This window comes from Oncorhynchus masou, chromosome 30 (genome assembly GCF_036934945.1).
Source record: "Oncorhynchus masou masou isolate Uvic2021 chromosome 30, UVic_Omas_1.1, whole genome shotgun sequence".
Classification (NCBI taxonomy): Eukaryota; Metazoa; Chordata; class Actinopteri; order Salmoniformes; family Salmonidae; genus Oncorhynchus; species Oncorhynchus masou.
Genome location: NC_088241.1, coordinates 5,378,470 through 5,395,872, shown reverse-complemented (window position 1 = coordinate 5,395,872; position 17,403 = coordinate 5,378,470). Strand labels below are relative to the sequence as shown.

The window sequence follows — 17,403 nt, the reverse complement described above, 5'->3', positions numbered from 1 at the left end:
TTGAACCACTCTCCTTGAAGTTCTTGATGATCCGATAAATGGTTGATTTAGGTGCAATCTTACTGGCAGCAATATACTTGCCTGTGAAGCCCTTTTTGTGCAAAGCAATGATGACGGCATGTGTTTCCTTGCAGGTAATCATGTTTGACAGAGGAAGAACAATGATTCAATGATTCCAAGCACCACCCTCCTTTTGAAACTTCCAGTCTGTTAACGAGAGAATCACTGACATGATGTCAGCTGATCCTTTTGTGGCAGGGTTGAAATGCAGTGGAAATGTTTTTTTTTTAGGATTCAGTTCATTTGCATGGCAAAGGGGGACTTTGCAATTAATTGCAATTCATCTGATCACTCTTCATAACATTCTGGAGTATATGCAAATTGCCATCATATAAGGTAGGTAGCAGACTTTGTGAAAATTAATGTGTCATTCTCAAAACTTTTGGCCACGACTGTACAGTATTGTAATTATGTGCAAAATACAAAATTGAAAATGAATACACATAAATATAGGTCGTATTTACAATAGTGTTTGTTCTTCACTGGTTGCCCTTTCTTGTGGCAACAGTTCACAAATCTTGCTGCTGTGATGGCTCACTGTGGTATTTCACGCAATAGATATGGGAGTTTATCGAAATTGCATTTGTTTTTCAAATGCTTTGTGGGTCTGTGTAATCTGAGGGAAACATGTGACAAATTGTCATACATTTGGCAGGTCAGGAAGTGCAGCTCAGTTTCCACCTCATTTTGTGGGACGTGTGCACATAGTCTGTCTTCTCTTCAGAGCCAGGTCTGCCTACGGCACCCTCTCTCAATAGCAAGGCTATGCTCACTGAGTCTGCACATTGTCAAAGATTTCCTTATTTTTGGGTCAGTAATAGTGGTCAGGTATTCTGCCACTGTGTACTCTCTGTTTAGTGCCAAATACCATTCCAGTTTGCTCGATATTTTTGTAAATTCTTTCCAATGTGTCACGTAATTATCTTTTTGTTTTCTCATGATTTGGTTGGGGACAGAAGCACCAGATCATCAGCAAACAGTAGACATTTGACTTCAGATTCTAGTAGGGTGAGGCCGGGTGCTGCAGACTGTTCTCGTCAATTCGTTGATGTATATGTTGAAGAGGGTCGGGCTTAAGCTGCATCCCTGTCTCACCCCCAGCCCTGTGGAAAGAAATGTTTTTTTTTGCCAATTTTAACTGCACATTTGTTGCTTGTCTACATGGATTTTAGAATGTTGTATGTTTTTCCCTCAACACCACTTTCCATCAATTTGTATAGCTCTCTCTTTCTCACTCTCTCTCCCCTCACACCTCCTCTCCGTCTCACCTTCCTACTCCTCCCTCCCTCCCTCCCTCCTTCCCTCCCTCCCTCAGGTCTACTGGTCCTGCTGTCTATACTGGTGTTTCACCAGTCAGTGTTGGCCCTGTTGTCATCTGACCACTCCATACCGCTCCACCACGAGCTCTCCTGGTCCGTGGCCTGTGTGGGCTTCGCTGGGGCCATCCTCATCATGGGGGGGATCCTTTTCCTGTTCCTCTCCCTCCCCTATAGCCCATGGGAAAAATGTTTGCCTCAACGCAACAGCAGCACTACCTAGCACATGGGAGGCCCAAAAGCTGTGGGAAAAAATTGAGTTTTATATCAGGATTGCAATCAAACTCCAGTCCTCGAGGGAAGCACTGTCTACAGGCTTTAGTTGTCAAGTATAAATCAGACACTGATCAGAACAGCTACAACCAGTAGACACTGATGCCACCCAGGGGTTGAGTTGGAGACCCTTGTTTTTATTGTCAGTTATATTGTCAAACTGAACTGAAAGACTGACTAACTTGTAGGTCGACACAGTGTTTACTTAATGCAATAACAATGATGCTCACTAACTGTGCCTTGAACTCCACAAGCCTGCCCTAAAGCCTGCGACCTTACCAGAAAACACTACATAGACCACAACTTCTCCACGTTTTGGCATCATGACCAACCTATAGCTTTTAGAAGTTTCTGACGACCTACCAAAGAACAAGCAATGTTTCTAAGCAGTTCCCGGTCTTTACCAGCGGGGTAATGCTGGGTTAAACAAAAAAAGACCCAGCAGTGGGGTGCAGCATCCTGTCTGTACTATGAACTATGTACTAACCATTACTTATTGATAATGTTACTTAGCCAATGAAATGGTAACATGGTAACCATGGTAACATGTAGGTCACTACCGTTGCGAAGGGAGGAAATTCTATATTGTTTCCAGGAAGTGGCATAGCCATCCCTGCTACATGAAACGATTGGAGGTTGTCACTATTAATCTATTATGAATGATTATGACGTCTTACACTTAATACCTAGAAATAATATATTATCTATTTATTATCTACACATTGTCCACATGAATGAATGCTGTTTTTACGTAAGAATGTGTAAATGATTTAACGTATGTATGGAAGATAAAGATTTATATTTGAGAGTGTATTGTATAGACTCACTTTACAAGCACAGCTCTTTATATAAAATATGTGTTTGTATTTTATTTATACCTGCACACTGTAGCCTTTTGTTCAAGCTTAGGGGGGTGTTTTTAGTTTTTAGCTTATTCAAACCCTTTTTTCATCATGTGTTTTATTTGTCATAATAAAGCCCACCTTGTCTTTCTCTACCGACATGTTTGTTTGGGGAAATGCACATTGTGCATAAATGGTCCTATGATCATATGTATGTCTCACTGGGTTTGCTTTTGAAATAAATAGACTTGACAAATAAACGCTCTCATACTTTGTCTTGTCTTCGAGTCCTTTTCTCCCTTCGAACTTAAATGCAACCCGTTTTTTAACCCTTATCAACAGACGTACCAACCCCCCCAACTCTCTCCCTCTAAAATTAGTACATTGCTCATCCCTGAGAAACCTTATCCATGAATGTAAACTATGTACCTCACCCCTACCCTCACCCTTACCCCAATGTGCACTTGCACCCCCACATCTCCCAACCCCACTTTCTCTCCTGTCTCTAGGGGAGCACCTCTTCCCAAGCCCCCCACCTCTGTTGCCCTCACCCCATTGGCCCAGAGGTGGTGTACTAGGTCAGAAGGGTCCTAGAACCTCCTTCCATGTCTGTTCCCTTCCTTTTGGACCCCCTCTGCCCTAATTGTCCAAGGGGGGGGTACAGAGACCACCAACACACATACACTCTAGCCCTCCACCGCTCCCATTGAGCAGAAACTGAAACCAGTGCTGACACATGACACGGTGTTCAGATAGTATATATAGCTGTTTAATGGTTCTGCACAGCCTCTTTGACGAGAGCAATAGAAGCACTTCTGGCTTGTACCAGGTGTACACCTCAGAGTGTACACCTCACTCCTCAGAGTGTACACCTCACACCTCAGAGTGTACACCTCACACCTAAGAGTGTGAAAATTTTGGCTGACAAATGTAGTATCACCTCTTTCCAGGCTGGATCACAACCGGCCGTGATTCGGATTCCCATAGGGCGGTGCACAATTGGCCCAGCGCCGTCCGGGTTTGGCCGGTGTGGGCCGTCATTGTAAATAAGAATTTGTTCTTGACTGGCTTGCCTAGTTAAATAAAGGTTAAATAAAAAAAATAATAATACAAATTCCTGGTTAAATAAAGTAAATAAATAAAATGCTATGGTCACATTCATTAACAGGATATTGCAAATAAATGTTTTCATACCTTTGGTCTAAAGTTGTGTCAAGTCACTCTCTCTCTGTCTGTCATTCCCGCCAACTCTCACTTTTTCTATTCTTTCTCTCTCTGTCATTCCCTCCATCTCTCTCTCTCTCCATCCCTGATCATCTCATGCTGTCACTCCTTTAAAGAAAACAATCATCAGTCTGTAAATCGGTCTGTTATTGTTGTTTTTTATAAACTTCGTGCAATACAGTGTTTGAGTTTATCACACATTTAGATAAACCATAATCATTTTGTCTAGATATATCTATTCTCAACTACATAGTATTCATATTGCCCACATAAATGCTATCTGTGTGCAGTTTTGTCACATTATTATTTTTTCTCTCAAATGAAATAAAAAGAAGAAACCAAAATCCAAAAGAATGTGGAAGCGTCAGGTGGTTTCATTTCCTTTCCCCAGTCTGTAATGTAGCAGGGTGTCCAATAGTGTCCATCCCAGTCCTGCCATCACTCCAGACAATACATGAGGTGCAGGAGAGTGTTTACACGTGTATACATTCTCATCAACATAAACAGAAGGGGTCAAAGTTCAAGGTTCAAGGGTCACGTGGGAAGCACAGTGAGAGTTTTTTCTTTGGGGGTGGGGTTTGGATGTTCGTCTCCATAGTGATTCTGTCATGGGTCATGTGACAGAGGAGAAGACATGCCCAAAACGGGCAGGGCGGGACCAAGCTAGGGTGGGGCAGGGCAGGGCAGGGCAGGGTGGGGAGAGGCAGCGCACCCCATGAGAACTGGGGGGTAGCCTGTACCCATACAGAGGATCAAAAACACATCACCCTCCCCTTCCCAAAATACACACCCTGTTTTCATACCAGAGGTCCTAAAGAAAGTATTTATAGAGTTTGCAAATATAGGTATGCGTTAATTACAATGTACATGTTTCATTTCAAAAGTTCTCTATAGTGTATTTTAACCCCCCACCTCCATCCACACATTTATTTAATTGACATTTTTCATTGTCAATTTCATTTTAATAATGGATGGACAGCATGTCTGTTGTGTCTGTTCTAAAGAATAATTTTGGGTCTCTCGCTTGTAGAAAATAATGAATACATGTTTCTCTTCTTTTCTCTCTGTACAAATATATCAGTTTCTCTCCTTCTCTCCTCAAGACAGAGGTTTCTGTTAATGCCCAGAAAACAAACATCTTCAACACGACTACAGCTACGACTAGTGCTAACATTGATTAGAATGGAACTCAGACTAACACAGGCCCATAGAAAACAGACTCAGAATAACACTGAGGTTGCTCAGTTGCCTCAGTCACTCACTTATTGTAGCCTTCAGTTACAATATTGGAAGACAATGTACAGTATTCACACAACTTAACTGTGTGTTACAACCAAGGGGTAGGAAATCCTAATAGAGGTAAAAACAAATTAACTGAACTCCACCAAAGAACAAGTTGTAATAATAGTAATAATAATACATTATATATGATATATCATTATTATTATTAGATAAAAATGTAATCATATAAATCATAATACACACATCTTCTCATACGTTGTAGACACTCATGCTTGACACCGATGACACAGTTACACATCCCACTGATCATACCAGCGTGTCTGTGTTTAAGAAATTCACAGTAAACGTCGTCAGGATCCAAAATCAGAGTGAAAATTATACAAATCATATCATCATTCTAAAACGATAGCATTGCAAGCAGAGCTAGCTCGTAATAACGCTAATAATAATCACAACAACAATTGACGTCAAATATGATCTTGTTAAATCAGAGTTAGTATTGCACTAAAGAAAGTGGATTGTTTAAAATAGTAGCCCACGGTTCATCGCGTTGGATCATTAACAAAATAAATTATTTCTAGTGCGTTGGAATAGTAAAATAGTTTTGTTGTGAAAGTTCATTATTGTTGTAATTATCACGTTCTGTTATTACTTGTTTCCTTTTGTTTCTCAGTGAGATACAGTAGACTAATTATAACAGTGAAAAAGATTCTCTCTCTCCTCTCCATTCCTTTATCTCAATACCCTTTAATACTCCTTTATCCCAATCCCCTCCTCTATATCTCTCTCTCTCTCTCTCTCTTCCTTCCCTGTTCCCTCCCTCTCTCCCCCCCTCCTCTCTACACTGGTGTTGTCTTCCTGTTGAGCGTATTGGAGTTGCTCTCTCTATCTCCCTTTAGCCTGTCCAGCGTTCCCATCCCTCGTTCTCTCTCCACCGTGGACGAGGAGAAGGGTGGGGGCCCCGAGCCCACCGAGTTGCCCATAGGTGCATTGGAGTTGGAGGAATTCTGGGACAGCGAGGGGTTGTGGGACTTCAGAGAGGGCAGTGTGCCGCTCATCATCACACCCCCTCCTCCCCCTCCTCCCCCGTCCTTGGGGAAGCAGTTGTGGAGCTGGTAGAGGGTGGCACGGTCCACGGTGCCGTACATGGGGGGCAGGCCAGCCAGCTTGGGGTCGCGGGACAGAGTGTAGAGGGAGATGTCGCCCCCCGCCAGGGTGGTGTGGGAGCGAGAGTGAGGGTTGGGCAGCGTGGCCACAGACATGGGCCCCTGGGAGAGCATGGCCGAGGGGGCAGGCCAAAGTTCTTCCCCCGCCTCCCCCACCGGCGAGGGGTCTCGGGAGCGTGAGGGGTCAGTAGAGCGGGATGAGGAGCGGGAGCGACGGCGGAAGCGGTAGCTGGGTAGGCGGAGCATGGCGTGCGTGGTCCCCTTGAAGATGTCAGTGCGCGAGCGGCAGCGAAGCTCCTTGTTCTTTTCGATGTAGATGTTGACGGCCAGAACGCCCACCATCTCAGCCATGATGAAGGACAGGCCTCCGAAGTAGAAGGACCAGCCGTAGCTGTACTGCCACTTCTTGTCCTCGTCCTTCTTAGGGGAGATGTCTCCCAGCGCTGCAGAGATGTACACGATCACACCGATGATGTTGCTCAGACCTGGGGGAGACAGGGGATAGATGAGGATATACAAGCACGCATGCACACACACACACATGCACTCACGCACATAGATGAGGATATACATACACACACACACACAGATGAGGATATATATACACACACACAAACACACATACACACATGCACACACACACAGGGGAGGATACACATGCACACACAGACACACAGACACACACACTCTCTCTCTCTCTCTCTCTGTCATGTTATCCAGAACAGGGGAGCAAGAGGAAAAACATGACTTTTCATCAACAGAACATAAACATATGTATACATACTAAGAGACTTAGATAGACACACAAAGACACAGAGATAATCACAGACACATACACAGACAGGTCTGACAGGAGTTAGTTAGTGCACCTGCAGCCACAAAGAGAATGCCTGCTCCCAGGACGATGTTCCTCTTGTGCTTATAGAAGCGACTGAGACCGATACACACCCCTCCCATCAACAGCAGGATAGCACTGAGGATAGGGAAGATGTTGGAAGCCCTGACCATACCTACCGAGAGAGAGGGACAGGAGAGAGACGGGGAGAGTGAGGGGAAGTGAGAGAGAACAAGTGAGAGAGAAGAAAGAGAGGAAGAGAGTGAGAGAGGAAGAGAGAGAGAAAAAGAAGTGAGGAAGCAGGTGATAAAGAGAGAGGGAGGGGAGTGAGAGAGAATAAGTGAGAGAGAAGTAGAGAGAAAGAGAGAGAGAATAAGAGAGAGAGGAAGTTGGTGATAAAGAGAGAGGGAGGGGAAAGAGAAAAGGTCAAAGTAGCAGATAGAATCAGAGGGAGAAGATGAGAAATAAACAGCTCTATTATGCTGTGAGCAAATTAATTACCATGTGGCCAAGCTAGTGAGTGTTTAATGTATCAGGTCTTTCCCAAGAGGCATCAACTCTGATACCCCCAGGACAGACACACACACCCCCTTCACCACTCCTTTCCCATCTAGGACATAGGCCAGAGGACAGAAATGCCAAAGTATATGCCAGCCAAATGCCGAGGCTACATAGTAAACAGTACACAGTCTTCTCCTGCTGCATTGTGGGGTGGGCACACATAGTGCAGGATGGAACACCCACACCTTTGTGGCCTGGAGGAACACCCGTGAACTAGGGCAGCACATTATCCCTCAACTTCATACAAACACTAACATGTTTCATTCAAACACAGCCTATTTTCTCCCGGTCTTCAGGGGTGAGATCTAACTACTCTATGTGGTCTAAGGCTTCTGTAAAAAGTGGTTTACAGTTGTGGATGAGTTACAGCTGTGTATCAGTTATGGGGAACTCCCGTCCTGGGGGTGGCAACGGTGTGTGCAGGGTTTTGTTCCAGCCCTGCCCAACACACCTGTTCAAATGATTTTCATTTCAGACCACAAAAAATTGTCAAAGACTCCAGCCACTCAAATCGTAGACTGTTCTCTTGCTACCACACGGCAGGCGGTCCTGGAGCACCAAGTCTAGGTCCAAAGGGCTCCTTATCAGCTTCTACCTCCAAACCATAAGACTGCTGAACAATTCATCAATTTACACTGCTGCTACTAGCTGTTTATTATCTATGCATAGTCACTTTACCCCTACCTACATGTACAAAATACCTTGACAAACCTGTATCCCCACACATTGACTCGGTACCGGTACCCCCAGTATATAGTCTCCACACTGACTAGGTACCGGTACCCCCTGTATATAGTCTCCACACTGACTAGGTACCGGTACCCCCTGTATATAGTCTCCACATTGACTCGGTACCGGTACCCCCTGTATATAGTCTCCACACTGACTAGGTACCGGTACCCCCTGTATATAGTCTCCACATTGACTCGGTACCGGTATCCCCTGTATATAGTCTCCACATTGACTAGGTACCGGTACCCCCAGTATATAGTCTCCACACTGACTCGGTACCGGTACCCCCAGTATATAGTCTCCACATTGACTAGGTACCGGTACCCCCAGTATATAGTCTCCACACTGACTAGGTACCGTTACACCCAGTATATAGTCTCCACATTGACTAGGTACCGGTACCCCCTGTATATAGTCTCCACATTGACTAGGTACCGGTACCCTCAGTATATAGTATCCACACTGACTAGGTACCGGTACCCCCTGTATATAGCCTCCACATTGACTTGGTACTGGTACCCCCTGTATATAGTCTCCACATTGACTAGGTACCGGTACCCTCAGTATATAGTATCCACACTGACTAGGTACCGGTACCCCCTGTATATAGCCTCCACACTGACTAGGTACCGGTACCCCCTGTATATAGCCTCCACATTGACTTGGTACTGGTACCCCCTGTATATAGTCTCCACATTGACTCGGTACCGGTACCCCCTGTATATAGTCTCCACACTGACTAGGTACCGGTACCCCCTGTATATAGTCTCCACATTGACTCGGTACCGGTATCCCCTGTATATAGTCTCCACATTGACTAGGTACCGGTACCCCCAGTATATAGTCTCCACACTGACTCGGTACCGGTACCCCCAGTATATAGTCTCCACATTGACTAGGTACCGGTACCCCCAGTATATAGTCTCCACACTGACTAGGTACCGTTACCCCCAGTATATAGTCTCCACATTGACTAGGTACCGGTACCCCCTGTATATAGTCTCCACATTGACTAGGTACCGGTACCCTCAGTATATAGTATCCACACTGACTAGGTACCGGTACCCCCTGTATATAGCCTCCACATTGACTTGGTACTGGTACCCCCTGTATATAGTCTCCACATTGACTAGGTACCGGTACCCTCAGTATATAGTATCCACACTGACTAGGTACCGGTACCCCCTGTATATAGCCTCCACACTGACTAGGTACCGGTACCCCCTGTATATAGCCTCCACATTGACTTGGTACTGGTACCCCCAGTATATAGTATCCACACTGACTAGGTACCGGTACCCCCTGTATATAGTCTCCACACTGACTAGGTACCGGTACCCCCTGTATATAGCCTCCACATTGACTTGGTACTGGTACCCCCTGTATATAGCCTCGTTATTGTTATTTTATTGTGCTACTTTTTTTATTATTTTTTTACTTTAGTTTATTTAGTAAATATTATCTTAATTATTTTGTTCTCTTAAAACTGCATTGTTGGTTAAGGGCTTGTCAGTAAGCATTTCAATGTAAGGTCTACTACACCTGTTGTATTCAGCATTTCAATGTAAGGTCTACTACACCTGTTGTATTCAGCATTTCAATGTAAGGTCTACTACACCTGTTGTATTCAGCATTTCAATGTAAGGTCTACTACACCTGTTGTATTCAGCATTTCAATGTAAGGTCTACTACACCTGTTGTATTTGGCGCATGTGACTAATAACTTTTGATTTAATTTGAATCAGGTATATTAGAGCTGGGCTGGAACAAAAGCCTGCATCTCCACTTCAGGTCCATCAGATGTTGACTTACGTAGAACATACTCTGGCCCATCATGGTCAAAGTCAGCATCCTCAGGGAAGTGGTTGATCTGAGAACACACTCCCCTTTTCACCCCTGAGAGAGAGAGGGAGGGGTGGGGTTAGAACAGAATACACACACTCTCTATCTCACACACACACACACACACACACACACACACACACACACACACACACACACACACACACACACACACACACACACACACACACACACACACACACACACACACACACACACACACACACACGCACACACACACACGCACACACACACGCACACACACACGCACACACACACACACCAACTCCACTCCACAGAGATTCATCAGAAAAAGAAACAGCAGTTTATATTAGCATATAAAAAGAGAGCAAGAGAGAAAGAGGAAGAGAAAAAGGCATGAGAGAAACTGCAGACTGGTTGTGCCTCAGGTTCTGTCCTGTCATTGTTCACCCTTCCCAGGTAGGTCTGAGGACAGAACAGTACGCATCCCCAACACAAAACATCCACAATCTCTGCCCTTAGGAACTGATTCTAGATCAGATGTCCTTGACCCGTTAAGGTCATGCAGTATCTCATTAGTATCACACTCACATATATACATGATTTGTCATCAGGTGCTGGGTAGAAAAATACTAATGTAAAATATTTAATGTAGAAAGGGTACCAGCATATACAGTGGGGAGAACAAGTTATTGATACACTGATAATTTTGCAGGTTTTCCTACTTACAAAGCATGTCGAGGTCTGTAATTTTTATCATAGGTACACTTCAACTGTGAGAGACGGAATCTAAAACAAAAATCCAGAAAATCACATTGTATGATTTTTAAGTAATTCATTTGCAATTTATTGCATGCAATAAGTATTTGATCACCTACCAACCAGTAAGAATTCTGGCTCTCACAGACCTGTTAGTTTTTCTTTAAGAAGTCCTCCTGTTCTCCACTCATTACCTGTATTAACTACACATATTTGAACTCATTACCTGTATAAAAGACACCTGTCCACACACTCAATCAAACAGACTCCCACCTCTCCACAATGGCCAAGACCAGAGAGCTGTGTAAGGACATCAGGGCTAAATTGTAGACCTGCACAAGGCTGGGATGGACTACAGAACAATAGGCAAGCAGCTTGGTGAGAAGGCAACAACTGTTGGCCCAATTATTAGAAAATGGAAGAAGTTCAAGATGACGGTTAATCACCCTCGGTCTGGGGCTCCATGTAAGATCTCACCTCGTGGGGCATCAATGATAATGAGGAAGTTGAGGATCTGGTCAATGACCTGAAGAGAACTGGGACCACAGTCTCAAAGAAAACCATTAGTAACAAACTACGCCGTCATGGATTAAAATCCTGCAGCGCACGCAAGGTCCCCCTGCTCAAGCCAGCGCATGTCCAGGACCGTCTGAAGTTTGCCAATGACCATCTGGATGATCCAGAGGCGGAATGGGAGAAGGTCATGTCGTCGGATGAGACAAAAATAGAGCTTTTTGGTCTAAACTCCACTCGCCGTGTTTGGAGGAGGAAGAAGGATGAGTACAACCCCAAGAACACCATCCCAACCGTGAAGCATGGAGGTGGAAACATTCTTTGGGGATGCTTTTCTGAAAGGGGACAGGACAACTGCACAGTATTGAGGGGAGGATGGATGGGGCCATGTATTGCAAGATCTTGGCCAACAACCTCCTTCCCTCAGTAAGAGCATTGAAGATGGGTCGTGGCTGGGTCTTCCAGCATGACAACGACCCGAAACACACAGCCAGGGCAACCAAGGAGTGGCTCCGTAAGAAGCATCTCAAGGTCCTGGAGTGGCCTAGCCAGTCTCCAGACCTGAACCCAATAGTCCGTTTTGCCCAGCGACAGCCACTAAACCTGAAGGATCTGAAGAAGGTCTGTATGGAGGAGTGGGACAAAATCCTTGCTGCAGTGTGTGCAAACCTGGTCAAGAACTACAGGAAACTTATGATCTCTGTAATTGCAGACAAAGGTTTCTGTACCAAATATTAAGTTCTGCTTTTCTGATGTATCAAATACTTATGTCATGCAATACAATGCTAATTAATTACATAAAATCATACAACGTGATTTTCGGGATTTTTGTTTTAGATTCCGTCTTTCACAGTTGAAGTGTACCTATGATAAAAATTATAGACCTCTACATGCTTTGTAAGTAGGAAAACCTGCAAAATCGGCAGTGTATCAAATACTTGTTCTCCCCACTGTATGTATGTATAGTTCTAATAAGAAAGGTTTTATTTAGAGTGAACCACAGCTACTAATATTCACTTAATAGTAATTACACGGTGGTCATTTCTGAATAAGAGCATGCAGTAACTGAATGAACACACTAACTCACCCCCACACACACCCCAACACAGAGAGCCATCCATACAGGCAGACAGGCAGACAGATAGCTACCCGCTGGGGTCTTGTGGCTCTATTGCAGACAGACAGATGGACGGACGGACGCACGGTGATGACAGCACACGACTGGTGCTGGCTGATGGATGGATTGTGAGAGAGTTGGAGTGATGGAATGATGAGACACAGACAGAGGAGGGAGAGAAGGACAGATGTGGGGTGAGCTTGTCTCTTTCTCATAGTTCTTTTATTTCCATGGTTGTTGTCTGTAAAGAAAGAGATGGGGGCACAGAGTGTCAGCTAAACCCCGACAGACACCATTTTGGCTCTAAACCAGGAAGTAGTTCCCCATTGGTACAGATCTAGGATCAGTTAACCCTCTCTCCCAATGCTAACCATAACAATTAGGTGGGAAAACCAGTATCTAGGGAGCAACTACTCTACAGCTGTACTGGCTACTCCGGAAACAGAGAAACAGCTGGCTAGAGCCAAAATGACCTGAGTTTCACACACTTCCATTCACTTACCTGGTAACTCTGTAAGAAAAGTACTGGAGGGTGACACTGACCTACATGGGCAGTAGAGGCTGCCTCTAAGTACTGCCCCAAAGATCAGTGTTCTCTATTTGAGCCAGCACCACAACAGCATTCAATCTAAAGCATCAACACTCATATCACTGCTGTTGAATGGTGGCTTGTCTGATGCCATGCACATAAAACTCTTGCTCTCCATTAGTTTCAGTTGAATATTGAATATTTGCAGCCCACAATGTGATGTTAGGGGCCTCTGACTAAAAGCTAAGGGAGAGACTGTACTGACCTACTAGTATTTTGCCTGGTTAAATAAAGGTACAAATAAATACAAATACAAATCTGGAATCCTCTCAACCTGCCGAATCAGATAATACCCCATCTATTCACTCCTTCGGCCCCTAACACAGCAAGGTGTGACATCCACCCGCGGGCTTAAATCTTTTAGAGCCAATATGTCCTCTGTTTCCATTGCACCTACACTTCACTGCATCACTGCATGGCTTCTGAGCATCCATCTTGACTCAATACTCTAAGGACATCAAGGATACTTGACCTCTAAGCCATACCAAAGCACTGAAGGCTCCACTGCACAGCAGAAAGAAAGAGAGGAGAGAAAGAAAGAAAGAGAGGAGAGAGAGAAAGAAAGGGAAAGAGAGCGAGAGAGTCGAGAGAGAGAGAGAGAGAAAGAGAGAGCAGGGGGGGCAGAGAGAGCGTAAAGGGAGAGATAGCAGACAGAGGTAGAGGGAGTATGAGAGAGGCAGAGACGACAGAGGGAGAGAGTGGGAAGAGAGAGAACAGAGAGAGAGAGAGGGGGGGAGAGAGGGCAGAGTGAGAGTAAAGAGAGAGAGAGCAGAGAAAGGGAGAGAGATCGAGAGAGAGCATGAGAGCGAGCATGAGAGCGAGCGAGAGAGAGAGAGAGAGAGGAGCACTGCAGCATTGCTGTGAGGGCTGGGGCTTATCTCTAATTGGCTGCTTTGTTATCAGGAAGCTTAGAGATGAGGATAAATGAGCTTTGCACAATGACCAGGCCAAGGATGGGATTTACCCTGCATGCCTTATAGAGGAGTAGTGATGGGACTACAAACATACGGCAGCTAGCTAACACCATTCATTCAGCTTCAACTACTGTCCTATTCTGTCCTATCCAGCCCTGTCCTGTCTTCCCCCTTCTAAAGCCTGTATGTCAGAGCAGCAGTTTAATGTATTATAAATTAGCTGCTTGTTCCGCAGTGAAGATGGCGTGATGGCTACTGTCATTTTCAGAGATCCCGTCAGCTAAATCGCTGGGCTGGTGCAGGGTTGGGCAACAAGTTCTGCAGTGAGTTTGTAGGGCCAGCTGTAATACACCTGATTCAGCTTAACAAAGGATTGATGGATCTAGTTGAATCAGGTTTCCAACACATGGTTGGTGAGCACAGTGCTAGTGGGTGATGCGTGTAAGGTAGGTTATACAATGCCTTGCGAAAGTATTCAGCCCCCTTGAACTTTGCGACCTTTTGCCTCATTTCAGGCTTCAAACATAAAGATATAAAACTGTATTTTTTGTGAAGAATCAACAACAAGTGGGACACGATCATGAAGTGGAACGACATTTATTGGATATTTCAAACTTTTTTAACAAATCAAAAACTGAAAAATTGGGCGTGCACAATTATTCAGCCCCCTTAAGATAATACTTTGTTGCGCCACCTTTTGCTGCGATTACAGCTGTAAGTCGCTTGGGGTATGTCTCTATCAGTTTTGCACATCGAGTGACTGACATTTTTTCCCATTCCTCCTTGCAAAACAGCTCGAGCTCAGTGAGGTTGGATGGAGAGCATTTGTGAACAGCAGTTTTCAGTTCTTTCCACAGATTCTCGATTGGATTCAGGTCTGGACTTTGACTTGGCCATTCTAACTCCTGGATATGTTTATTTTTGAACCATTCCATTGTAGATTTTGCTTTATGTTTTGGATCATTGTCTTGTTGGAAGACAAATCTCGGTCCCAGTCTCAGGTCTTTTGCAGACTCCATCAGGTTTTCTTCCAGAATGGTCCTGTATTTGGCTCCATCCATCTTCCCATCAATTTTAACCATCTTCCTTGTCCCTGCTGAAGAAAAAAAAGGCCCAAACCATGATGCTGCCACCACCATGTTTGACAGTGGGTATGGTGTGTTCAGGGTGATGAGCTGTGTTGCTTTTACGCCAAACATAACGTTTTGCATTGTTGCCAAAAAGTTCAATTTTGGTTTCATCTGACCAGAGCACCTTCTTCCACATGTTTGGTGTGTCTCCCAGGTGGCTTGTGGCAAACTTTAAACGACACTTTTTATGGATATCTTTAAGAAATGGCTTTCTTCTTGCCACTCTTCCATAAAGGCCAGATTTGTGCAATATTGTTGTCCTATGGACAGAGTCTCCCACCTCAGGTGTAGATCTCTGCAGTTCATCCAGAGTGATCATGGGCCTCTTGGCTGCATCTCTGATCAGTCTTCTCCTTGTATGAGCTGAAAGTTTAGAGGGACGGCCAGGTCTTGGTAGATTTGCAGTGGTATGATACTCCTTCCATTTCAATATTATCGCTTGCACAGTGCTCCTTGGGATGTTTAAAGCTTGGGAAATCTTTTTGTATCCAAATCCGGCTTTAAACTTCTTCACAACAGTATCTCGGACCTGCCTGGTGTGTTCCTTGTTCTTCATGATGCTCTCTGCGCTTTTAACGGACCTCTGAGACTATCACAGTGCAGGTGCATTTATACGGAGAATTGATTACACACAGGTGGATTGTATTTATCATCATTAGTCATTTAGGTCAACATTGGATCATTCAGAGATCCTCACTGAACTTCTGGAGAGAGTTTGCTGCACTGAAAGTAAAGGGGCTAAATAATTTTCACGCCCAATTTTTCAGTTTTAGATTTGTTAAAAAAGTTTGAAATATCCAATAAATGTCGTTCCACTTCATGATTGTGTCCCACTTGTTGTTGATACTTCACAAAAAAATACAGTTTTATATCTTTATGTTTGAAGCCTGAAATGTGGCAAAAGGTCGCAAAGTTCAAGGGGGCCGAATACTTTCGCAAGGCACTGTATATTAAATACAGTGATGGAAGGAATGGGGTGAGATGAGATTTCAACTTCCTGATCTGCTGACACAATGGAACATGAGGAACACTGTATACTGTACATCTAGACCATCAGCTCCTGTTACCTACTTCACCACTGGGGTCATCCTTAGTTCAGGGATGAAGTGGTATCCTTACGACAAATTCATTTGAAGGGTAGAAATTACAATCTCCACAATCTCCACAAACATCCAGTGTTCATAGATAAAGTGCCTGCACTGTACTAGCTCTCTGCACAGACACAGTTCAGACCTCTTTAACTTCATGTGAACCCACTCTAAAGCTGTTGTTCTTATGCCCAACGCATCACCGGGCGCAAACTACCTGCCCTCCAGGACACCTACAGCACCCGATGTCACAAGGCCAAAAATATCATCAAGGACAACAACCACCCGAGCCACTGCCTGTTCACCCCGCTATCATCCAGAAGGCGAGGTCAGTACAGGTGCATCAAAGCTGGGACCGAGAGACTGAAAAATAGCCTCTATCTCAAGGCCATCAGACTGTTAAATAGCCATCACTAACACAGAGAGGCTGCTGCCTATATACACAGACTTGAAATCATTGGCCACTTCATTAAATGGATCACTAGTCACTTTAATAATGTCATTTTAATAATGTTTACACATCTCCCATTACTCATCTCATATATACACTACGTTGAAACGTTTAGGGCCACTTAGAAATGTCCTTGTTTTTGAAAGAAAACCTATTTTTTTGTCCATTAAAATAACATCAAATTGATCAGAAATACAGTGTAGACATTGTTAATGTTGTAAATGACTATTGTATCTGGAAAAGGCTGATTTCTTGTGGAATATCTACATAGGTGTACAGAGGCCAATTATCAGCAACCATCACTCCTGTGTTCCAATGGCACGTTGTGTTAGCTAACCCAAGTTTATTATTTTAAAAGGCTAATTGATCATTAGAAAAACCTTTTGCAATTATGTTAGCACAGCTGAAAACTTTTGTTCTGATTAAAGAAGCAAAAAAACTGGCCTTCTTTAGACTAGTTGAGTATCTGGAGCATCAGCATTTGTGGGTTCGATTACAGGCTCAAAATGGCCAGAAACAAAGACCTTTCTTCTGAAACTCGTCAGTCTATTCTTGTTCTGAAAAATGAAGGCTATTCCATCCGAGAAATGTCCAAGAACCTGAAGATCTCGTACAATGCTGTGTACTACTCCCTTCACAGAACAGCACCAATTGTCTCTAACCAGAATAGAAAGAGGAGTGGGTAGCCCCGGTGCACGACTGAGCAAGAGGACAAGTACATTAGAGTGTCTTGTTTGAGAAACAGACGCCTCACAAGTCCTCAACTG

The 17,403-nt window shown here is 44.2% G+C and overlaps 2 protein-coding genes across 2 annotated transcripts in view; one reads left to right on the top strand and one right to left on the bottom strand.

The window, feature by feature from the left end:
* Positions 1-2,745, top strand: part of LOC135521875 (voltage-dependent calcium channel gamma-6 subunit-like) — a 33,271-nt gene extending 30,526 nt beyond the window's left edge. The window contains exon 4 of the mRNA XM_064947655.1: positions 1,376-2,745. Coding sequence (XP_064803727.1) covers positions 1,376-1,599 — 224 coding nt within the window. The 3' untranslated portion in view covers positions 1,600-2,745. The remainder of the gene's footprint in view (positions 1-1,375) is intronic.
* Positions 2,746-5,795: 3,050 nt separating this feature from the next.
* Positions 5,796-17,403, bottom strand: part of LOC135521871 (voltage-dependent calcium channel gamma-4 subunit-like) — a 49,052-nt gene continuing 37,444 nt past the window's right edge. Inside the window, exons 4-6 of the mRNA XM_064947650.1 lie at positions 10,064-10,147; positions 6,993-7,133; positions 5,796-6,608 (exon numbers count right to left, since the gene is read on the bottom strand). Coding sequence (XP_064803722.1) covers positions 5,797-6,608; positions 6,993-7,133; positions 10,064-10,147 — 1,037 coding nt within the window. The 3' untranslated portion in view covers position 5,796. The remainder of the gene's footprint in view (positions 6,609-6,992; positions 7,134-10,063; positions 10,148-17,403) is intronic.